General features: G+C 32.3%; 1 protein-coding gene across 1 annotated transcript in view; it reads right to left on the reverse strand.

The window, feature by feature from the left end:
* Positions 1-8,352: 8,352 nt before the first annotated feature.
* LOC118196712 (ankyrin repeat and fibronectin type-III domain-containing protein 1-like) overlaps positions 8,353-25,916 on the reverse strand; it is a 137,148-nt gene continuing 119,584 nt past the window's right edge. The window contains exon 17 of the mRNA XM_085823138.1: positions 8,353-24,300. Within this exon, the coding sequence (XP_085679264.1) occupies positions 22,972-24,300 (1,329 nt within the window). The 3' untranslated portion in view covers positions 8,353-22,971. The remainder of the gene's footprint in view (positions 24,301-25,916) is intronic.

Raw genomic sequence — 25,916 nt, forward strand, 5'->3', positions numbered from 1 at the left:
TATCAGGTATCACTGCCATGGCTTCAAATTCATCCTGAGTTGCCAGATAATAGAATCCTTGCAGAAAAGCGTCTGAAGTCTTGCGTGAAAACCCTTCAGACAAAGAATTCCTTAGAAGCCTACGAAACTGTTTTAATGGATTGGGTAGAAGAGGGAATAATTGAACCTGTCGATATTTCGGAGGCAGAAAAGATCAAAGGGCATTATCTGCCACATAGACCCGTGTTTCGGGAAAATTCGACTACCAAAATTCGACCAGTGTTCGACGCAACTGCAAAGGAGAAAAATTCAGTATCTCTGAACGACTGCCTGGAAAAGGGTCCTAATTATCTTGAATTGATCCCCAAAATTTTGACAAAATTTCGAGAGGGGAAGTATGGAGTAATTTCGGATATAAAAGGAGCATTTCTTCAGATAGGTGTGAACCCAGCGGATCGAGATTTTCTCCGGTTCCTATGGTGGGAGAAAGGACAGCCTGAAAAACTGACTATATATCGGCACCGAAGGGTTGTATTCGGCGTAAACGCCAGCCCCTTTTTACTCGCTGCCACGATTAACTACCATTTGGAAAATGTACCAAAACATCATCAGGAAATAGCTTCAAAGCTAAAGAAAGCCATGTATGTGGATAACTGCGTAGCGAGCGTGGAATCAATTGAAGAATTAAACTCATTTATCAAAGGATCTAGAGAAATAATGGCTACTGCAAAATTTGACCTAAGAGGATGGAAACATAATAGACTTAAAAATGAAACTTCAATTCTAAACCTTTCTGATAAAGATTATGAAGATGTTGTGTCAGTATTGGGATTGAAATGGGACTTGTTTGACGATACTTTGTCTTGTCACGTAAAATATGAAGAAAACCCTGTATTGAGCAAAAGATCTGTTCTTTCCGAATTGAGTAAAATCTTTGACACAATTGGGTTTACTAGTCCAGTTACTCTCTTGCTTAAACTGATTCTGCAAGAGTGCTGGAAACAGAAAATTAACTGGGATACTAATTTGCCGAATGATCTAGCAAGGAAATTTTTCACATGGTCATCTCAGTTAAAATATTTGAAAGACATCAAAATTCCTAGATTGCTTCCCAAAATAGACGAAAGTACGACTCTGCATGTATTTTCGGACGCAAGCAAGGGCGCGTATGCGACCTGCATTTTTCTTAGACACAGCGGTGAGAGTGGAGTCACTTGTCAATTGATACAATCTAAAGCAAGAGTTGCTCCGCTAAAAGCACTCACCATACCTCGACTAGAGATACTCGCTTGCACTATTGGAGCCAGGCTCTCTCATACAATAAGAGAAGACTTGAAATTAAAAGAGGTTCCAGTTTTTTACTGGACGGATTCCACAAATGATCTCTTTTGGATAAAACAGAAAGAAAATTGGTCCACTTTTGTAGCCAATCGAGTAAATGAGATTCGAAAATTGAGTAACTCAGATCATTGGCATCACATTCCCGGAAAGTTTAATCCTTCGGATTTGACATCACGCGGTTGCTCTGCAAAAGAATTGAGGAAATCCGAATGGTGGAAAGGACCAGATTGGATTTATCGACCTCCAGAAGAGTGGCCTATTGCAGATGGAGAACATCCTGACTTCGATATAGTAAATGGAGAGAGAAAACGAACTGTGGTTTCAGCCAGCAATAACACGAATGCAGATAAATTTAAACTTTTTGACAATATTTCAAAATTCGAAAAGATCATAAAGGTCATATCTTGGATCTTTAGATTCGTTAAAAATGCTACAACACCACCATCTGAAAGAACTCATGGGAGAATTTCAGTCGAAGAACTAAAAGGAGCTGAAACAGTGGTTTTCCGACTCATCCAACGAGAATCTTTCGAAGGATTGAAAGATAAAAGAATACGTGCTCTAGAACCTATCATGGACTCCAATGGCCTTATAAAAGTGAAAACACGTATCTTTCAGAGAGACGACGATGCTGACTTTCGTTACCCAGTTTTACTTCCCTCAGAACATCCATTAGTATTAAAACTGATCAAATCTGAACATGAAACGCTAAGTCACGCTGGAGTACAATTCGTTATGTGCGCTTTGCGTGAAAAATATTGGATCATAAAGAGTAGAAAGACCGTACGCAAGGTTATCCAAAACTGTGTACGATGTCGAAGGTTCCACTCTGATTCATATAAGATTCCTCAAGCGCCACTACCTGAAGACAGAATAAGAGATGCTTTAATTTTTGAGATTATTGGTGTTGATCTGACGGTCCCTTAATTTTAAAAGGAGGCCAAAAAACATGGATCGTCATTTTTACTTGCGCAATATATAGAGCAGTTCATTTAGAGCTAGTCTCATCTCTATCAACTGAAAGTTTCCTGCACGCGTTCAGGCGATTCATCGCTCGAAGGGGTAGACCTGTCACTGTATACTCTGACAATGGAACCAATTTTGTTGGATCAAATAATTTGTTTAAGACCATAGATTGGAATTCTATCTTAGAAAATGCAACAGTTAAGAAAATTGAATGGAAATTTATACCCCCTTCCTCGCCATGGTGGGGAGGATGGTGGGAAAGATTAATTGGAGTACTAAAGAGAATTCTTCGAAAGGTACTAGGAAAATCTTCTCTGAACTACGAAGAATTGTTGACAATCATTTGTGATTGCGAGAGCATTATGAACAACCGTCCTCTCACGTATTTGTCAGAAGACGTAAAGGATTTAAGAGCTCTCACCCCAGCAATGTTTCTAACAGAAATTCCAGAGACTGGAGTTCCTGAATTAGATCTTTTGGATTCTAAATCCATCAATAAAAGATACCTTCACAGAGCCAAATTGAGAAAAGATTTACGAAAAAGATTTCGATCAGAATATTTAGGGCAACTAAAACAAAGCTCAAAATTCATCCGCGAACCATCTTCTGTGAAAGTTGGTGATCTTGTAATTGTGTCCAACAACGAAAAAAGGATAAACTGGCCCTTAGCTAGAATCGTGGAAATTTTTCCATCCCACGACGGACACATTAGATTAGTGAAACTGAAAACTGTACAAGGGGAGATTATAAGACCTACTAAGAACCTCATACCTCTTGAACTCAACTTTACACCTGAGTCGGATATGCTAGTGAGGTACAGAACTCGACGTATGACGAAAACTCAAAAGACTTGAACTACAGGTCAGTTGAGGTCCATCCTCTGTTGATACTGGACCTCAAGGTGGGAGTGTCGCGTTTGCTTACTAGAACTTTACTTCCACGAACGCCCTCTGGCGTAAGAGACTAAAAGTAGTCAGTTGAACGGCTGACGCGTCTAACAGATGTATAACGATAGACCGTCTCCGTATAAATTATGCTTGTAATCATTATAACTTGTAAATATTTTGTAGATATCTTTCATATGAATTAAAATTTCTTAAAAAGTTTATAGCTGTGTTTCGAAGTGAATCGAAGTTCATTATAGAGACGGATACCGACAAGAAGGAAAGAAGGCAGTTCAGGGCAGCCCTATTTAGAAGGTAAGTGAACTTTCACTTATCTATTTAATGATCAAAAAAAATTTTAATAGTACAAAGTTGATAAAATTTTTTAACAGATATTCTGTTGCTGGAAATCTAGGATTAATTATACTAGGAAATAACTATTGTTACAAAATACTAGGGAACAGCTATTGTTACAAAACAGAGAAGAGAGATATTTTATCGCTGGGTATGTGGGATTTAATTTAAAACTTATAAGCGCACTTGTTTCTTAACCATATTTTTAAACTGAGACAGTGAATAATTCCCTAACGTTGCATACTGGTGTTCGCAAATTGTTATTAATTGCTCCAGCATACATAATCTTATGATTTACCAATACAAATCTAAATTCAAGGAATAAAAAAATCAGAGACTATTTATCAAAAATTTTATTTTCTTGATTTTGATTTTATTTTGTTAATTATTATTGAAATGATTTGTAGTTATTTTTAAAGAAGTTGTGGGATAAATAAGTTAACTATAGATTTTTAAATAAACGTGATATTAGTTATACCGAATCGATATTGACATGCCTCAAAATTGTTTAAATATATTTTTACAATTTATTAGAATTAATTTTAAAGTTTTAATAATTATATTTTAATTTAGTTTAGTCTCATCTATTTTTCAATCGAAAGCCATAAGAATCATTATCATTATCATATCTGAAGCATTTTTTTAAAACAGAAAACTGTCAGTTAATTTTAATTTGAGATTTACGAATTTTTACTAAATTGTAATGCTTAATTTATTTCTCTTAATCTCACATTATTCTCCAGCTAAAATTATTTGGATGTCTTACGTTAATGAATAAAAGATGTTATAATTTTTATTTTAAAATAGACACTACACTAGAGTCTAGCTCTTTAAACATAACTTGAGGATAATCCCACTCTGATTCTTATTTTAAAAAGCTAAAATGTAACACTGAAAACTTCGCCATTAAAATTATTTTTCTAACTTTGTAAATGACAAAATCACAATTTCGGCAATGAAAATTACGTAATATTTAAATTAAATTAAAAAATAATTATCAGTTAACTAAGAATAGCATGACGTGTAATTTTTAGTTCGAAGAGGCAATTTGCCCAGAAGGACTATAAATTTCGCTTTCGCATTTTACATTGAAAATGTTGGTTTACTCTTCAAATTCTTGCCACAAATATTAGAACCTTGTAAGAATTGGAGGCTTCATTCAGCCCACCTGGACACAAGTGTCTCCATAGCTCAAAAGAAGGGGCCCCGTCTCTCTACAAACGAGGGCAGCCAGCAACTCAACCACCATCAAACAACAAACAAAAATACTAAATTAAAATTAAGTAAGCACATCTAACACAAAATTACAAACCACAAATACAAATTCACAACATAGAACACCACAGATATCTAAAACCCATATAAATACAGAATTCAATTTTCACAGAAGATTCCTACAAGCGCCCTATTTTCATTGATAACTTCATTAGAGCAATGGTATATGATTTAAAAATTTTAATATTAATGGCACTTACATCAAAATCAGTAATGTTAAAAATATGTCTCATAGGGGCTGTTAAACTACAATCAACCACAAAATGCCTAGCATTACCATTAACCTGACAACTATTATATAGTTTATTTTTCTGCAGACTAAATCGGTTGAAATAGAACGGAAACCTACCATGCCCAGTCAAAACCTGATTAACGTCAATATTGTTCATACATTTCATTTTATTCGTGATTTTAATTAGTTCCATAAATCCTTTGTTTTTAGGTGAAGAGAACCACTGTATTTTCCATTTTACCAATACCAAATAGCAATTTTCTTCGAACCTGTTACTTCAATATCCACTACATTGGCATTTGAGACCGCCTGCTTGGCCAGGCTGTCGGCCCTCTCATTACCAATAAAGCCTATATGGGCCTTATCCCGATTTAGATTAATATTTAAATATGAATTCAAAGTTTCTAAATGACTCTTAATTTCGACAATTAATGGATTGAAACTGTCTGAGCGAGAGAGCGCATGAAGAAGTGAACGGCAGTCAGTGTAAATATTTACAGACGTGGGTATAAACAAGGTATTTTTAATCCATAATCAGGCTTGTTTGACCGCTTCACTTTCTGCCAGGAAAACTGAATTATATGCGTTCAACTTAAACATTCTACAATCCTCCTCAATTCCATATTAAAAAAAAATGCAGCTCCTACACTCCCCCGACCCCAGAACCAAATGTATAAATATCAAATACATCAACAGTTGGATTACTTTTATCAAAAACAAAAACAAATCTATTGGAAGGATGTATTATATGAATATTAATTTTTTCAAAAACATTCCTTGGAACCAAATAATTATCATACATTTTCAATTTCATTTCTCCATTTAAATAAAAATTTCTCATAATAAAATTCGTATAAAATTGAGAGAGAGGCGGCAGCCCAGTCAACACAAAGACGGTTTTGGTAGGCACCGTTTTAAAACATCCGGTTAAAGCTAAACCCCAAGCTCTCTGAATACTGTCTAGCTTCATCCCGTAACCTAACTAGTTCTTCTGCTCTGGATCTCTAGGCTCCAGTTCCATACATGATGATTGGGAGTGCTACATTTAAGTAAATCTTTCTCAGAATGGAGAATTTCAAGGCTAAAATCTCAGCTGAAAAAGTTCTATAATTTAATAAAATCTGAGCAGTTCGTCTTTGTACCAACTTAAAATGCTCTATAAAATTTAATTTATGAATCTTAACGCCAAGATATTTCATATTAAATACAAATTAGAACCCTGTATTATATTTGAAGGAATTAAATAATGAAGAATATGTATAAATGTATGTATGTTTCTCGCATTGTGATGAAACAACGGTACCTAGAGGCAACAAATTTTGAATAACGCACGTTTCCACACGAATATGGGCATCTGGAAACTCAAATTTGCAATTTGGAATTTGTTTTATTATCTATTTAAAATTTTGTAAAACTTTAATAAATTTTTGATTAACAAACTCAAGGATTTAAAATCAAGCAATGGCAAAACTCTACGGAAAAAAATTACCTCCAAAGCATGAGACTATGTATCGGAAATTATAAAGATATGCTCATTTAAAAATTTTGTGATATTGCTGTTGAACCGAATTTTATGATTTAAGTGTGAAGATCATGATATTAATCAATAAAGGTAACACACAAAACGTTGAAATAACGCCCCTTTAGCCGTAATGCAAAATCTGAAAGGTGTTTCAGATTTTGTTTTCTTTTCATGATGTGTAATTGTTTGTCTTTAGAGAGCAAAATCATATATTTTCTTCTTTTTGTTATGAATACAATAAACTATTTTCTTAGAACACGTATATTCGGAAATTAAATTACTTGTACCTGAATCTGTTATTCTTCTTTATAAGCCGAGTAAACCAGAATACGGACATCCGGCTTTAACGGTATCCAAGCTTAACTTTAGTTGAATTGAAATAGATGCTATGATTTATGCAAATCATAAAAATATGGTTATTTAACGTTTTGTGTATTACTTTTATTTATTAGATATCATGTTTTTTACATTTAAACCATAAAATTCAATTCAAGAGCAATATTGCAAAATAATTTAAAAATAGCATATCTTTAGAATTTCCGATACACAGTCCCGCGCGCTGGAGATAAAAAAGTTTTTTTTTTCTTACAGTGTTGCCATTGCTCGTTTTAAAATCGTTGAGTTTGCTAATGAAAAATTCGTTAAAGGTTTACAAAATATGAAATAGATAATAAAACAAATTCCAAATTTGGGCTTCCAGAAGCCCATATTCGAGTGGAGGACTGCGTTGTTCAAAATTTGATGTTTGTAGTTACCGTTGTTTTTTCAGTGCGAAAAACATACATACATTCATGCAAATTCTTCATTATTTAATTTCCGTAAATACAATGTAGGGCTCCAATATTTGGTGGCAACAATTTGAAAAGTGAAACGCCAATTATAGTGAACCAACGCAAAATGCCAAAACAAAATTAAAAACTCTTATGGGAAAATTGGGTCTTTGGCCTAATAATTAGCTTATTGTTTTAAATATTAGTAAAAGTAAAAAATTATTCATTGAATTTTTAAACCTACGTAAAGAAAATTTAATTTAATGTGGTATACTAACTATAATAATAATATGCTAACTACAATAAGAATAATTTGTTTAAATTTATATTTAGTTCCCTGATGGTGTTTCTCTCTAGTCGGAACTGTGTTATCGATCGCTAACTTACTTCCTAATAAGTTGTAGAGTTCAAATTTTGTACACACACTGTCGATGACAATGACGTAATGTGGTGAAGCGAAGTTTTTGAAATTCGATTTAGATTTTTTTAATCGATAAAATAAAGTAAAATTTCATTATACCACAGGTGTTATGGAATATTGCTCAAATTCACATTGTAAGATAACCGAATTGTAATGAATTAATCTAAAATACAACACTGAAATGCTTACATGCTTACATAAACCTTACATTAAATTCATTCTAACATCCTGTTAGCACAGTAATTAATCCGGTTAATTAGCAAAGTAATTAATCTAACCTAATTAACCGTACCTAATTAACAACATGGAATTCGGAATTTTTGTCTGTATTTATAGTAGAAACGAAAAAAAGCTGCATTTAAAATGACACGAAAAAATGATTTAAAAAAATTTAATGCGTATAAATTAATAAATAGCCAAACTTTCCTTTTTGCTTCTTTTCAAGAGCTTCCGGATAAGACTTAGTCTGAGTTATTCCAAATGTCTGAATTTCTGTAAGACTTTGGGAAGTGTAAAGTAAAAATACTGCCAGTACCTTCGAATTAAGTACAGTGTGTAATGGGAAAATTTTGCCAAATGTATTTGAATTAAAAATCACACGAGAAAAAGTCATTTCAAAATATTTTAATAGTCTTTAATTTATATACACAATAAAGAACCCAACATCTGAAGAGAAACAAAACATAATCAGTAGCGTTTCTCCACCTGAAATTAATAGTGTACAAGCGAAGCTCAGTAAATAACAACAATTCTCTATCTTGTTTACATACACGTTTACTTTACATTCAGATTGGAACAATAAATATACATATTCAGTGCTTAAAGTCGACTTTGCCGAATGCTGAGTATTATGCATGCTACTACTGATGTAGATAATGTAAATAACTATAAGTTTTTATTTTTTTATTTTCAAACAATTAAGTAAAGTATAAATCTGAATATTCATTGTAAGGTTTGCCGAGTTATTAGGTTATTTCGAAGCAGGATTCATGAAAAATTAGCAATGCCTTCGCGGGACTCGAACCACGGACCTCTCGAATACGCGCCAAGTGTGCTGGCCATTACACCACGAAGGTGTACTAGGAAGGCGGGAGAAATACCTTATATACTGCCCTTTTAAAGGGCGACAGGGAATTAGGGGATGTGATCGCCAAATCCTGGTGGTGGAGAATCATCATTCACCACCTTTTACAGTTGGGGGCCACTGTAGAGACATTAAGTTATTTCGAAGCAGGAAAAATGAAAAAATTAGCAATGCCCTCGCCGGGTCCCGAACCTCAGACCTCTCGAATAGCGCCGAGTGTGCTGGCCATTACACCACAAAGGCATGCTAAAAAGGTGGGAGAAATAATTATAGGTTACCAATTGTCTAATAAGTTTCTAATTGTCAATAGCCTAATGACATGAAAAAGAAAAATATCTGTTTGTAATTTCATTTTAGGCAAGCTAAAATTTAATTTGGCTTTTCGTTTTTGGAAAACATCTATGTATATGTTTGCTTCTTTGAATAAGACGTTTGTCATCTTGCTGTCTCGAATGGAATATATTATTTCTAAAATACCAAAATTAATCAAGATTATGAATAAAGCGATAGAAGGCAGAAACTGATGGAGTTTCACAATCGGATATTACAGCTATAACTGAAATAGAAGGAAGAATCATTCGATGTGGAAACTTAGTTATCAATTACAGAGTTTAAAAATGCATGCAATTAATATGATCCTGGAATTAGAAGCAAAAATAAGTCAGAATAAATAAATACGTCATAAAGCTATTCTAATAAATTTTAAAGAAACGGAAAATGAGGACGAAGACGAAGAAAGAGATGGCGTAGGAAAGAATGATATCTTTAAAACTAACCAGAAGTTAGAAGATGAGAATGTACACCTTACATAACAGCAATAACAACAATAAAAAGGGACAATTTTTGTATCTCCCGGTCCGAAATTTAACTTGCGTTTTAGGTGTCTAGAAAGCGCGACTTTATTTGCATTTACAAGCATTACGGTTACCGCAAATTAAAAAAATCTGATGTGTACCCCACATGACTTCCTTGTATGGAATATAAAATTATACGCATTTTTTCTTGCATTTCGTTTAAACTTATTGGATCGAATTAAATCTACTTCGCCGACAGCGTATAAACCACAATAGAATAAATACACTCTTTAAATTTCACTATATTTGTTTACCATAGCGACACTCTGGCGCTAGGTTCACTTAACAGTATTATATTCCGCCCATATTATAACTCAGAATGCACAAAATTTATATCATTTAAAGAATTATCTAATCGTTGCCACAAGTTCTATTCAAATAAAGCTAGAACGATGTATAAAAGAAATTAAGCAAACAAAACAAAAAAGAAACAGTTTTTCACAGACGATTGAACATTTCTCATTCAATTAATTTAGTACTCACTTCGCGACAAGGAAAAATACATAAAAACTCAAAATATCTGTATTAAAAATTACTAATTATTAAAAATTAAGTAAATCTTAAACACTTATTTCCTCGAAAAAATTGCAGGAAGGATTAAGCATGATTTAAATCGCAATAATAAATGAAAGCATTATCTTTGTTGTTGCGAAGCTACGTTTCTCTAGATTGGCAACAAATTCACTACTCTGCTGTTTTAAATGTAAACAAGCAATGGCCGCCATAAAAAAAAATTTAGGCTTAGCGACACTTAAACAACTTTTAAATTGTTGATAATTCTAAAACTATTGCATTCAGATTTACTAAAGGCATAAAAACCGTAACCGGAAGACAAGAACAACATAATTCAATCATTTTTAAAGCAAAAAATGTACAATTTACAAACATATAAGAGTAAAGAAACTGAAATCATTGAGCCGGGTAACAGAGTGGATATATTTATATACGTTTGGCGCGGCCGATTGCAACGAAAATACGAGGTGCACATCTACATGTTAATGTAGTTCTATATACAAAATTTCAACGTTCTGAGGCTGTACGTGTTATGCGAGATACGTACGTACGTACATACGTTTCTACAGACGCCACGAAGAATTCTCTTCAGAATTCCTTTTAAAGCAGTTTTATATTTTTTTTGGAGGAAAAGAATCTTTTGTTCTGTCCTTACGTACAGATATCACGCAAAAACATCGTTAAATTGCATTCGAAAGCGGTCAAAATGGATACTTTCGTTGAAATATGCTGCCTGAAACTTTTCGCGATTACAATACTTCCTTTTTACTTTGTACAAGGAAGTAACAATAATGGATTAAACTTACGCTTTAACTAAAATAAGTCAGGTATCTTTAGAGTTTTATATTTTAGAATCACGGACGATTAACGTTTCTCAAAGGAAGGAATACGTCATTCTACTCCATGTTTCATCCCAGAGAATATACATAGTCTTAGATCAAGTGTATAAATTCTAGTGTTATTGCTAAAAAGTGTTGAAATTAGAAGAAACTTACTTTAAAATTCTCAAGTTAATCAAATGTAAATAATGCTTTCCTTTGAGTCTAAGTTAAGTCTCGTGTATAGAATTTTCAGAAGAATATCAAATTGTGAGTTTCAGTTGTTCTCGACTAGTACTATAAAGAAATTTCCATATAGTTAAAATAAATAACATTTCTAATTTCTCTACGGAGATAAAGTGAAAATTAATCAGAGAAAATTTACACGTACTTTTCAAGCATCAAAGAAAAATTTGCTAAATTTTATTTAAATTGCAACAATAATGTTTTTTTTTTTAACTGTGAAGTGTTAAAGCAGTGTTAAATGTTTTAAATATACGAAATTTCTTCCTTGCTTTCGTTAAAATGCAAGAACATTTCAGAAGATTAGATTTTAGAAAAAGATTTATTTCAAGAAATACTAATTTGGTTTAAGCATTAATGCGTTGACCATTCTATAAACATCGCATGTCATGCCATCTGGTGTCATTTGTATAAACGGCAATTATGTGCTCAAACAGGCTTGTTCTTTTCTTAAACTGGAATTTCATTAAATAATAAATTAGATGAATATCTATAACCCATTTAAACTCGTTTTGCTGTCATACTTGCATTCCAATGCGATTTATTCGATGACACTAACAAAGATATTGCGTCAAAGTTACGAAAATTTTTATATTAACGGAATTTATATTGCTGGAGTTTGAACACGTAAAGAAATTATTTATTACGACGAGTTATTTTATTTATTACAAAAATTTAATTAATTCTGCTTCCTACATATGTATAAAATTTATATGTAGGAAATTTTCATTTATTAATAATGTTTATTATACAAATTTATTTCATTTTTTTATAAAAAAATAATTTTGATAACTTCCAAGCTGTTGCAATAGAAACTTTCTGTCTCACAACAAGAATTACTTCAAAAGTTAAACCATTATATGAAATTATACCTTTATTTAATACTGTTGTGTAGTGTTACTTTTGTTATATTTTGTTACTTAACAGTTTTTGGCAGTTATTAAAAGCATTTAGATGTAATATATTTAGGAAAACATTTCATAATTATTAAGTAAAACTGTCGCGATGTTTCAAAATACACATGTAAGCTTGAAAATACCGTTTTTATCTCGCCTTTTAAAGCTTCGTTAGATAATCAAATGTCAGATTTATAATTTTTCATATCAGAAAGAGTTGTTTGATAATCGATTATATTAAACGTAAGTTAGAAATTACCCTTTTTACTTACTTTTACTAAAAGGAAGTATTCTAGTCTCAAAAAATTTCGGGTAACATATTTCAACAGAAATATTTATTTTGACCGTTTCCGAATCTATTTGAATAATTTTTGTTGTGAGTGATATCCATAATTACGCACAAAATAAAGGACCTTTTTTTCCGAAAAGGATTGCAAAATAGATTTAAACTGAGTCCGAAAGGCATTTTTTTCGTGACGTCTTCACGTACATAAAGTTGTATACAACTCAAAAACGATTAGCCACAGAACTTTGAAATTTTGTATAACTAGTTTAACAACTAGTTTTGCATTTCACATTTTTATTGCAAGCATCAGTTCCAAACGTATATATATATATATATACACACATCCACCCCCTTACACGGGTCAAAAGTACTTACCCGGCTTTTATTTCCACAATCGTTGGTCTTAGACATATACTTCCAGTTATAGAAGTGTATTAAATGACAGAAATATTCAGATTTTGGCAGTGTCAAATTAAAAAAAGTTAACTTTCGCCAAACGACGAAATATGACTTTTAATTGGGTCTTCCTTTTCCTATAATGATATCTGGAAAAATTTTTACTCTTTATGAAAAAACAAATTTGACTCCCGTACGACAAACTTGAGAAGATATTTAATTCCAAATTTGAAAATTTTGGTGTCATTTTCAACTTACCTTGAGAAATCGGTTAAGTAAGTTAGAATAATCCTAGGAAGATGCTACAGTGGTTAGGAGTCGCCAACTGCGATATCAAAGGGCCCGGTTTCGATTAACGGAGAAGGCATGGTTGTAACTGTTCGTACCTTCGTAGGAGGAAAAGGTAGTCCACCTATTAGGTGCCTGCATAATAAACTGACCACCAATTCTGGCCTTAGTAGCGGCCAAGCCGAAGTCGGTTGAGAGCCCGCCATTGGATTAAATACACTCATGTCCATAAATTAAGGATAATGCAAAATCAGGCAGAAGAAGAGTTAGAAGCAAAACAAATTTGACTTATTTGAAAAGCTTATTTATTAAAAAAAAGTAAAAAGCAAAAGAAGATGCTATATGTTTGATATTATTAAAAAAATTAGCGATGTTTTCTCCCTAAAGCAACTTACAAAAAAAAAAAAAAAAAAAAAAAAAAAAAAAAAAAAAAAAAAGACTATTTACGAAAAACCAATATTACATGGTTGGTATGATTGTTAATAAATTATATGTCTCCCAGACGATGCAATACAGTCCGTACAACGCCTAGGCATGCTGAGTATAAAATTATCGATCTGATCTTGGGGGATATTACACCACTCAAAAAGCAATGCTCTCCGAAGTTCCGGTAGACGTGTAGGAGGAGGTTGACGGGCTGCAACTCGTCGGCCAAGCATGTCCCACACATGCTGTACTGGATTCAAGTCCGGTGAGAATGCTGGCCAGTCCATACGGGTGATATACTCCGTTTGAAGGCATTCGCTTACGATGTTTGCACGGTGAGGACGGTTGTTGTCATCTATAAACACAAATTGTGCGCCCATGGCGCCCCGAAACAAACGTACATGTTGTTCCAGAATGACGTCCCGATAGATATGGCTTGTCATGGTTCCAATTTGAACATGCAGGTCAGTTCTGGAACCCAGAATAATTCCACCCCAAACGAGCACTCCTGCACCACCGTAACGGTGTCGTCCAATGATGTTTTCTTGGTGGTAACGGGTACCTGGAGCTCTCCATATGAAAGTCCGGCGAGAATCAGACTGCAAGCTAAACCTGGACTCGTCGGAAAACATCACATAAGCCCACTGTTGCGGTGTCCAGGCTGACCGCAGGTGACAGTGAGTTGCAGTAAGTGGAACGCATCTGACAGGTCTACGAGCATATAGAACCAATCTACCCTAAGCGTCTGTACACGGTCTGCCTTGAAATTGTTGTACCAGTGGCTGAAGAGAGCTAACGAGACAGGTCTGAGGCTGTGCTCCGCCTGTTTCGTTTGGCAGTAACTGCTAAATACCGGTCCTCATTCGGCGTTGTAACTCTGGGGCGACCTGTGCTGTAAGGTCTACTCACATTACCATCATCTTGGAATCGTTGCCAAAGCCTGGAGATGACACTCTGGGCAATTCCAAGTTCGTCTGATACTTCCAGTTGGGTACGCCCACATTCCAGACGGCCGATAATTCTACCACGTAAAAAATCATCCAAATGCGTCCTTTGTGTCATAACTATTCGGTTATTGCACTGAAATGCTTATAAAGCGCCTGCGAACAATTTTACTGCTTTGCCTGTATTCCTTATATATCACTCTCTTACACTCTCGTCATTGTGACGTACCATCCGTGTCATCTGGTTACTTCTTGAAATTTGCATATATTTTGAAGATGTGTGTAGTGATTTTACAGGTGATATATTTATTTTAGAGTTCAATTTCCGCGTGACTCCGAATTATCCTTAATTTATGGACATGAGTGTAAAACTTTTAAAATGAAATGCAGCAAAAATGAGTATAATTTAATAACTGTACGAAGAAGTCATATGGTGTCTACACTATATTTCTTTATTTTCAGTTTTATAGGATTTCGAAAATAAATTTCATAAAAAATTATTCCATTTGATCCCTGAACGTCGAAAGGTAGCGAAGTTTTTTCCAAGGAGTTAGGAATTAAATTAATTACAATGTGATGTTTCGAGATCTGTTTTCTGCTTGTACCATAATGCAATAATATATACTCATAAAATTTTCCATGTACAGAAACAAAAATGAGTAACACTTTGAAAGAGTAATAAATACTTTAACTCTTTTTAACAGATGAATATTCCGAAATATATTATGCACATTTACATCCGAAGTGTTCTTGATTGTTCTTCTACCTTTAGTTAAAAAGGAATGTGTTAATGAAACTTATTATTCATGAGAAATAATAGTTTCTTGTGATTGATGAACAAGACTATAAGCACTGAATAAAAATTATTTAGGAAACTATGCATTATAATATCTCTGAAAGCAAAACGACATTGATTGTTTAGTATCGATATTTATCACACATTACGTACTTCACTTTCAGTAAAAATAAATTTCTCCTCTAATAAACAAAATTAAATTCTAAATTCTAAATGAATATAATATTTTTCTCTCTCTATTTTTTTGAGCTTTTAACTTCTTTTTATAATCCAACAAAATAATACATTAATTTTATTAGACTAATAAAATGATGTACGTTGTAAAATGAAAGGGAGGAATAAATATAATTTTATTGAATATCTTAAGATAATATTTTACGAAATTTTATACTATAATTCCTCATAAAGTATTTGGAATGAAAGAAATAGTGATTTATTTCATATTAAACAAAATCGTTGTTTACGATAAACATAAAAATGGTCTTTTCAGTTTAATAATTAGATACATTCCGATGATCTCATTGATCACGTGACTTATGTATACCTTTTATAAACATACAATGCAGATGACCTCAGAGATCACGTGACTTATGTACAGCTAATGCAAACAAGCAAGGTCATTCTTCCTCTTCTTCTCTTGCGGAATGTATCTCATTTAAAAAAAAGCCTGCATGTACATGTATACTAATAATTTGAAAGTAAAATTATATTTGATCATTATGATTGACTTACACTAAACACAGGATAACCTATAGAATTTTAAAAAATAAATAATTTGGAAGCATGTAAAATATTTCACATGATATAAAACTCGTATCTGAGGCTATGGCTCAATTTTAAAATTCAACCTTATCATTAAAAATGAGTTTAACTTACTTTGAGGAAGGTGGTTGAATTTAAAAAGTTAAAACTGTGAAAGCGGCAAAGCTATTTCAGTACTTGTTTGTTATCAATTTATAACCAATTTCTAACTAACCAGATGCAGGTTAATTTACTGTACTAATTATCATAATCAATTAACAGGAGTTACAATTCCGGTTTTTCAGATGACTTACTCTGCTTCTCAAGCTAGGACAACTTAAGCTTAATGTTAATTTATTTACGTGAGATTTTAAAATAATTTCATTGATTTAAAAATATTAAAAATAATACAGTACAGTACACATTAAGAAAGTAGCAAAATAATTTAAATGAATACACTTCAATGCAAGTAAATGATGGATGTTGAAATTCATGAGAGTAACAAAGAGGAGAAGAAGAGAAATTTAATGTTTTCAGCTGTGTACAAGGTAAATTCGTATTGAAATATATATTTGGATACAAACATGCTTTCCTATATTCTGAAACTTTATAGAACAGAAACTTAAAATGCTATCTGAGGATTCCAATTAAAGAAGCAGAATCTGATATGTTTTCTGACAACCTTCTTCACTATTAAAATCTGTGCTCTTTTGTCTGTTTGTTTGTTTATTTGTTTATGGAATGATCTCCCTCGGAACGGCGAAGAGTTGAGTTTCCAGAGACGTACTACCGAGTTCAAAAAATTCTTGGGAAACCATTTCGACCATTTTCATCTTCCTGCATCTTTAATCGGCCGAGATATTAATTAAAAATTCGGAAAACACTAATTTTCCCGAGTGACAACAGTCTCGCTCGTCGGAGATAAAAATGCCTTATTTCGAAACTGTTGCTGCTGCTCGCTTTTAAATCGTACAGTTTGTTAATCAAAAATTTCTAAGTTTTACAAAATATGAAATAAAAATAGCATTGCCGAACATTAGACATATCTTTAATTATATGCGGCTTAAGTGTCTGTTTGTCACCGATAGTTTATCGGTTGCTTGCGTACTTTATTATATGCGGCTTAAGTGTCTGTTTGTCACCGATAGTTTATTGGTTGCGTGCGTACTTTATTATATGATGCTTAAGTGTCTGTTTGTCGCCTATAGTTTATTGGTTGCTTACGTAACTGTACTAGTCAATGGGGTGAAGTTGCCACGGCATTCAAATAGTCCATATACACTGATACCATATATGCAGTTATCATTGTTTTAATTAAATTATCATGGTATTTAAGAACATTTAAATATTTTTAATTCATACGATTGTTGCTTATTATGCATTTAACTATATTTATATATGAATTACCTAGAAACTTGCAAACGTTGAGAAATTAAAGGAGACGACACCAAGTAACGAGTTGTGTGTAGTACATCTCATCAGGTAGGTTTACCCAAACTCCTATGCTAAATATCCTTTCGCGTAAAGAATTTAAAATTTTGCCCGATTTTATTCCGACATTCAGCTGAAAATTCAGGGAACGCGAACATTTGTTTGCATTAGCAATCATCTATTTTTGAAATGGTTTACAAGTGAACGCGAATTGAGTGTGTCAGGGGGAACGTGAACATTTGCTTGCATTAGCAATCATCTATTTTTGAAATGGTTTACAAGTGAACGCGAATTGAGTGTGTCAGGGGGGAACGTGAACATTTGTTTGCATTAGCAATCAATTTATAATCATCAATTTATAATATTAAACAAAGGTCAATTTATAACAATGGTCATTTCGTATGACCGTCGGGCTGTTATTATATAAGATCACATCCTGACGTTGAAGAGAGAAGAAAGCATGCGATTGATTGCATGTGGCGTCATTGTATGTAGAAAATGTTTCCTTAATATCAGCATTTTAAATAAATATCTGCTGTTAGAAACAATTTTGTTTCAGGTTAGAATAACTGACACGATATGTTATTGAGACGTTAATTCCTTTATTGATATTGAGAAAAAGTTGTTATATTACATGAAATTTAAATAATGATGTTATATGTATTAACCTGGAGTGTCAAAAGTTTTAGTTTCCTGGTTAGGAAATAAAAAAAAATTAATTACGAATTGGTTGTTGCTTGGAAAGAATAAACTGATTTCATTCATACTGAAGTGTTTTTATACATTTGTCAAATTTGGTCTTCCAGATGATCATATTCGCAGTAGGATTACGTCATTCAAAATTGGATGGCTCTAGGTACTGCTGTTTTATCACAATGCGAGAGACATACATAAATTAATGCAGATTCTTACTTATTTGATTTCTTCAAATATAACGTAGGACTTTAACATTTGATGGCAATAATTTGAAAAGTGATAGGCCGTTTATAGTGATTCGAAGCAAAATCGCAAATGAAAACTATAGTCCTTCAGGGACAAACAGCACAAGACACACTTTTTTGGACAGTACAAGACACACTTTTTTTCACAGCACAAGACACACTTTTTTGGACAAAAAAAACTTAGTCTCCTTTTTGTTACTCTCATGAGTTTCAACGATCCATCACTCAAGTTTTTTTCAGTTTGTTTACTTTAATATCTATAAAGAGAGGTACATATTACTTTTATAAGTCTCTTTTAACTTTTGAAGAATTAAAAACTTACATATGAAAGCTACATAAATTTTAACAATTTTTTGTATATCGGAGGAATTATAGCATAAAATGGGATATATATTATGGGAGGAATTACAGCATTAAATGAAGAGAAACTGATGGAAAGAATAACAGCATAAACAGTTTCACAAAAGAATAGTTTCCGAAATCTATTATACTGTACTCTGCTGCGATTAGTCTATTATGATTATATAGCAGTCACTTTTCCTTTTTCTTTTATACATAAAATATGTACCAAAGGATTTTACAGCTTTTAATAGACATCTCTCCTCAGCATCTCTCCTAAGTATACCTGTTTCTTGCTGCTAATATTCACTTGTGAAGACTTCTGCATGGCATTGTAGCCATGAAGTTCATGGCATTCATATGGCATCTTCACTTGTGAAGACTTCTTTATGGCAATGTAGTAGTATCATAAACAGAAATTGCATTATTTATTATTTTTCATACATTTCAAAAATAACGTTTCTTCCACTCTTAAGATTTAAAATCTTCCATATTTCAATGTTTCAATTTCAGGATACAATAATAGATTATGACAGTTAATGTGTAATAAAAGGACATAAAACACATGAAATAATGAGCAATCTTTAGCATTTCATAAAAGAATGACACTTCACAGTTAACCTTCTTGTGAATTAATATAAGTATTGAAACATGAGGTTAGCAAAGAAATAAATACATTCTTTGCCAATTCCCTATTTATAACTCTTAAATTACCAGGTACAGTTAAGCACGCTTGTAAAAGATGTGTGTTATTAAAACTATATTAAGAGAAAGCAGCTATGAATTTATTTCAATCAAACACATGATTGCTTAGCTCACATTCTTTACATTTTTTTTAAAGTGCAATCATATCATATAATTTCCTCTCAGCTTTATAGCATATGCTGGGTCCTTTCCCTTGCTACCATCGTTGCGTTTTTTGTTTTCATCTTAAATTTAATTCCCTTTTGCAGTATTACTAAATATTTTAGACTTACAAAACTTCGTTTAAAAATCATTTCCCGAAGTTGATTTGCCATTTAAAAATATTTATTTTCTACGATTATATTAATAATATCATCAGTAATATTTAAGAAATATCATTTATTTTCACTGTTTTGTCAAAATAACCTTAATGCAGTTAAATATTTATTATGTCAAAATAATTTTAAAAGAATAAAAAAAAATAAGACATCAAATATATTGCAGTAAAGAAATTGGGCATGTTTATGATAAAATTATAATACTGCAGGTTATTCTGAATTATTTAAAAAGTTATAACACTGTCAGATTCATATTTTCTTTTATTAAGATGTAAATTTTAATTTCTGCCGTTTATTTACATTTCAAGATTAGTGCAATAGATGGCAGCACCGATCTGCATATAAATTTCAGAGAATGGAATTTTGCTGAGTATATTTTACATCAGGAGTTTTCAACCATGGAAGAATTCCCCCTGGGGAATGAATTTTACTGTTTCAGGGGTGGGAAAGAACGCAGTCAGCCTTTTATTTACCTGTTAACTATTTAATTTATAGATATAAAAAACTATTTTGATTCAAGTTTTGGTAATTATCAACACTTTTTATACTTTTCCTTGTTTGATTCGGGACATACATTAAAAAGTAATCTAAAGTGAAATAAATGTATTTTTTGAGTTTTCAAAATGAGGGAAAGAGAAATGAACGTTTAGCAATGGTAAAAGGGGTGCATAGAGTAAAAATGGCTGAGAACCACTGATTTGTACGTATATACACAAACATTACATAGCTAATTTTATAGAGGGAAAAAAATTATAACAGATCTATTTTCATAGCAAATTTTTATTCTAGTTTTTCAGCGCATCTAATCTGATGATTACCAAAATTTCTAGAATTATGATATAAAATTTGGTATCTCAAATACGTTTACTTCAATTATGAGGCATAGCAAATTAAAGGAGTATAAAAGCTTTTACAAAAATAATGCAATATTATTTTAGATATTTCTTATCTAAGAAACTATCTGCATTTACGATAATGTAATTTAAGAAGTTTATAAACTATCTGCTATTTATCATTTGTAATGTTTACCAACCTTCTAGAAATATTCACGCATTTTTCGATGTATCGAATTCTACGAATTTCGTGATAGATTTTCCTCTTGTTATAGGTAATTTAACTTCATAATTTTAGCCTATTTATTAATATAACTCTACAAACTTTTATCTTTACAGCTATTTATAAGTTTCTTGACCGATTAATTCTATTCTTCTATTCTTCCGTACAATCTCTATAATAGTAACAGCTTCCAAAGAAAATTCAAATCATTATTTACACATTCTTTCAGCAATTCGAAAAAAGTATTCACAGCACAAGACAACACTAATCGAAACACAAAACATATAACAAAAACCATTTACAACTGTTAATTAATAAGTTAACCTACTAGAAAAGCACCTATTTTTGAGCTTTCAAAGGTTTCTAATCTAAAACTCGCAAGAAAAATAAGTCTTATTTCCAAATATTTGGAAAATGCAAACCTAGCTTATACATTCTCAAAAAATGGATGTAAAATAACAATAGGATTAAGAGTATATTTCGTGGACATTATTCTTCATATTTAGTTAAGCAATTGCAATTTTAAATAAATAATCATTTGCGTTGCAGTATAATATCATAAAATAAAATAAATTACAAATGCATATTATTTTAAAAAGTGTGAAAATGTCAATATATTAAAAATAGTATTTTTACTTTACAAATATTACATAAAATTCTCAGAAGCGAATTCCATTATTTTTGGGCCAATGTTATTCACTTTATAGTAAAATTTAATTTAAAGTATGCCAGACGTTTAAAAAATTTATCCAAAAGCACCAAGCAATAGTGTTCTAAATGGAAATAATTTCTGCATATAGAACACGATTGTTTGATAAATGCTGATAAAGCCATAACATGCTAGTTTAATATTCTCACTTGTTAATAAGAACCAAAATAACAACGTTTATTCCATTAAAATAATTAACACTCCATTTCAATCTTTTAGTGAAGTCTGACATTCAGCACTAATATAGAAATCTTGCGGAGGGGCTGGGGGACATCTTCATATGAGGAAACGAAGAAATCAAATAAACCATGATATGTTAAAAAATATTAAAAATTAGGCAAAAAGGCAACCTTAAATTGACGTAGATGTTGAATAAAATTCTATTAATATTGAACGGAATCTGACTTAATACTTCTTACTCAGACATAAAAAAAATTTCAAATGACTATAAACACTTTTTTTTCAATTTTTGTCGTTCCTGAAAAAGATAGACCCACGTCAGATAGCCCTCGAAATCATTAGAAGTTTATTCATAATCTACGTCAGTCTCAAGCTGCTTTTTTGAATAATTTTAATTTTTATATCGGCGTATTTCACTTTCAATTTACATGCTGAAATATGCACAATAAGTTTATTTCTACTTTAAATCTTAATTAGGTTTCAGCATTTTGAAATTAAGTTTAGCTTAACGCCACCTGAAATAATTTTAAGAAGTGATTTAATGGGACTTTTGAAGTTATTCATTTACGAAACGTCTGAAAAAAAATAAATATTTACCAAATTTATTTCGCATAGCCTTAGCCTAATGTAAAAGTTTACAGCTAAATAAAAACGAAAATAAGTTTAAATACTTTAACATAAATTTCATTTTTAAGTTCTAAAACACATCTAATTCTGTGATATGTTGTCATTTAGAATCTGCTATTACTGCCTTCAAAAATATTGAGATTAAATTATATAAAAAAATCAATTTCAAGGTCTCGGACATAAACAGCGAAACGATTTGGCTTTAAAGTTTGTAATGCTTTGCACAGCGTGATAATAGAAGTACGTCAGCTGTAGCAAAATACTTCATTACCGCATAATTAGAAACTTAAAAAACTAAACAGTTGAATTAAAGCCATATAAAAATCATCTAGTGAAAGACAGATTCTGAAAATTTAAAAGTATTTCAATGAATAGCATTATTATTTTAAAATGAGCATTATTGTGCGGGTTAGGTATACACTTATCTCGGAAGTAAAGCAGCCTGCGAAGAATACTTAACGATTAGCAGCAGGAAAAAATAAATATTGTATGAAACCTTTGAAAGCTGTGATGTAATATTACTTATGGATATTTAAAGAGCCATCTTACACATAGAGAATCTACCCTCTGATTCGGAGGAGAGATTCAGTACTTTGGTGGGAATGTAAAATGTCAAATAAAAGAAAGCTCTTTGCTGTTACTGTCCAAGACCGGACGCACAGACATTGGTTCTTCGTTTTACAAGTAGTCTGCCTTTGGTCCAAGGATTCTGTACTTTGAGAGGTTGGAAGGAATCACTGAGATATCGCTCCGTACTGTCGAAGGACACTACAAGGCAAATATCACCCATGTTTTGATCGCTTATGTATGCTTCACTTTTCTGCTGCCCTTCCATCACAGCTTCGTTTACTTGGCAAATCACTGAATCAACAATCTCTCGCGCGCTTGCATCTGGGTTAATATGAAGTCGGACACTCGTGTCCGGAGGTAATTCGTCCGAATAATCCACGGCTACTTTAAGTACATCGGCGGAACAATCAATATCTGTTTCTTGGCAAGGTAGTTCAGAATCCAGAATAGCCCTAATGAAAGCATAATCATCCTCGCTTTCACTGTGTAGCACTCTAAATTCTTCGTTTTCACTGTGTAGCACTCTAAATTGCAATCCGCAGTCGGTAAGGCTATCTTCATCTTCACTCGGGTGATCTCTACTGTCATCGTGGGGCAATTGTAGAAGTTCATCCATTTGTTGCTCCTTGTAATCACTGATGTCATCATCAAACTCTTCCATTTCTGGTACAGCCTCGTTGGAAGATAATGAATGATTGCTTCCATGATCAGGCATTACGTTGATGACAATCCCTTCTTGGGATAATGTATCTTCGTCTACCTGACCCTTCTCAGAGCTTTCTTCGTCCTCGTTGACTGGAGTTGCAGCCGCGGATGTGGTGTCATACCTACCACTTGCACAACTATCTACCTTGTATGTTACACTCAATGTTTCGGTGCTGTAAGCTTTAGATCGATCGTCCAAGAGCATTAAAGTAGATGGTTGAGGTTGTCTAGCATAATCCTCTGTTAAAATATCATCACTGGTTCCAGCTACTAAGAGCAGACCAGAAGTTGATGCACAACGTCTCATCTCTGAATTGTTCAACGCAGGTTCCGTTGAACTATTATTTGCATCTGTTAAGGAGAAACTTGAAGTTGAACCTGTAATCCTAATAGACACTGCAGGAGGCATGCCATGGAAAGATTTTAGACCAGGCAGTTCGGTAGGTACTTGAAGCGTATGAAGTGGTTGCACATGATGAGGTGACTGAGAAGGGCTGGCAGAAGGAGAATCGGCTATATCGATAAGAATATTACTTAACAAAATGCCACCTGGTGGCTGTTTTTCTCGCGCAAAATTTAAGACGTCCATAAGCCAACGCACTGATCGCCAGGTATTGTCCACTTGAGATTGGAATTGTTGAAGTTGCCTGAGTCTTGATTTAGCAGAGGCGAGTTCTGTGGTAGAAAATGCCTGTAATACATTAAAAATGCACATTATAATGTCGTTCTTGAAAACAAAATGTACCTGTATTATGTATTATATCAATTATACTTTTAAAAATGTTTCATTTGAAGTTATACAATATATGATATAAACATTTCTTCAGCTGACATATGTTTTAAAGCATGTTTTAACAGATATGAATTAATCTAATGCAGAAACTGATGGTACATAATCACTCATTTCGAATAATGTACGAAATACTTATGATCAGAAAATTACTTTTAGTATTAAAAAGCATAGTATTTAATTTTTACTACATCTAATAATTCAAAATTGAAATCGAAATCGAAATCAGTTAGGCCAAACACTAGTGCATCACTAATCACTAATACTAATCTTAACTTAAGATTACAGCACTGAGAAGCTAGAGTGTTTTCAGGGCTAATGCAATAAGAGCAATAATCACTACTGCTTTATAGGTGTCATACATTCTTTCATTATTTATTGATTTGTATGATAAAAGTATAATAATATGCATGTTTAATACATTCAGAACGGAGACTATCAATCTTATTGTAAAGCTTAAAGTATGCTACTGAATATGCCACAACGAATGTAAGACATATTGAGAGTAGTAGGAAGAATTGAGTTCCTGATGAACTACGATATACTGATCATAAAACGCAGTGAAGTGTTACTTGTGTACAATACCTAGTAATTCAGCTGCATTACATATCAATTTATATAGCTATGGTAGCCAGAGATTTTAAGAAAAATTTTGTAAAGTTTGTCAAATATTTCAAAACAGAACAGTATTAATTCATTAGATTCAAGTTGATAAAAAGGTAATCTAAGTTGATTTAATAATACTATATGAATGTATAACATTAAGGGGACTCGTACACCTTAAAACCCATAAGATCTTCGAATATGTGACTGTTGCAAGAATGGAATAACTTATTTATTTTAAAAGAAATTACTTCCAACTTTTTACAGCTGACTACATAGTATAGCTGCTTTCTGAAATAGTGATCAGAAAGTTTGTGTTGCCACAAATATTTTTATAATTTAATCCGCTTTATGACAAAATTTTTCGTCGTGTTTCCACCTTGCGCGCAAAGTTTAAAACATTCTGTTGCATAATTTATTTCCATATTTAATATATAGCTTTTATAACATTTAGAAACTACCGTGAACCAAAAATTCTAAGAATTTCATGTTAAATTTTTATTTTGTTTGGAGTCGAGTTTATAAAATGTATTTTATTAAAAAAATCTGTAATATTTTCGTCCATAAAATTTTTTAATATTAAAATATTCATCAGCTTTTTGGTTAAGTTAAAAAATAGGGCTCATATAAAGAATTCCATCAAATTTCAAGTATGTTCCATTAGCCATTTTTAAAATATCGTGCGCGCAAGTTGGAAACGTGACGAAAAATTTTGTCACAAAGCGGATTAAATTACAAAAATATTTGTGGCAACACAAACTTTCTGGTTGCTAGTTTCCAAAGCAGCTATATTATGTAGTCAGCTGTAAAAAGTTGGAAGTAATTAATTTTAAAATAAATAAAATATCTCAACTCTTGCAACAATAACATATTCGAAGGGTGTTAAGGGGTTTAAAGTGTATGAGCCCCTTAAA

This window comes from Stegodyphus dumicola, chromosome 9 (assembly GCF_044657685.1).
Source record: "Stegodyphus dumicola isolate Sdum_Otavi_A_Nest chromosome 9, ASM4465768v1".
Classification (NCBI taxonomy): Eukaryota; Metazoa; Arthropoda; class Arachnida; order Araneae; family Eresidae; genus Stegodyphus; species Stegodyphus dumicola.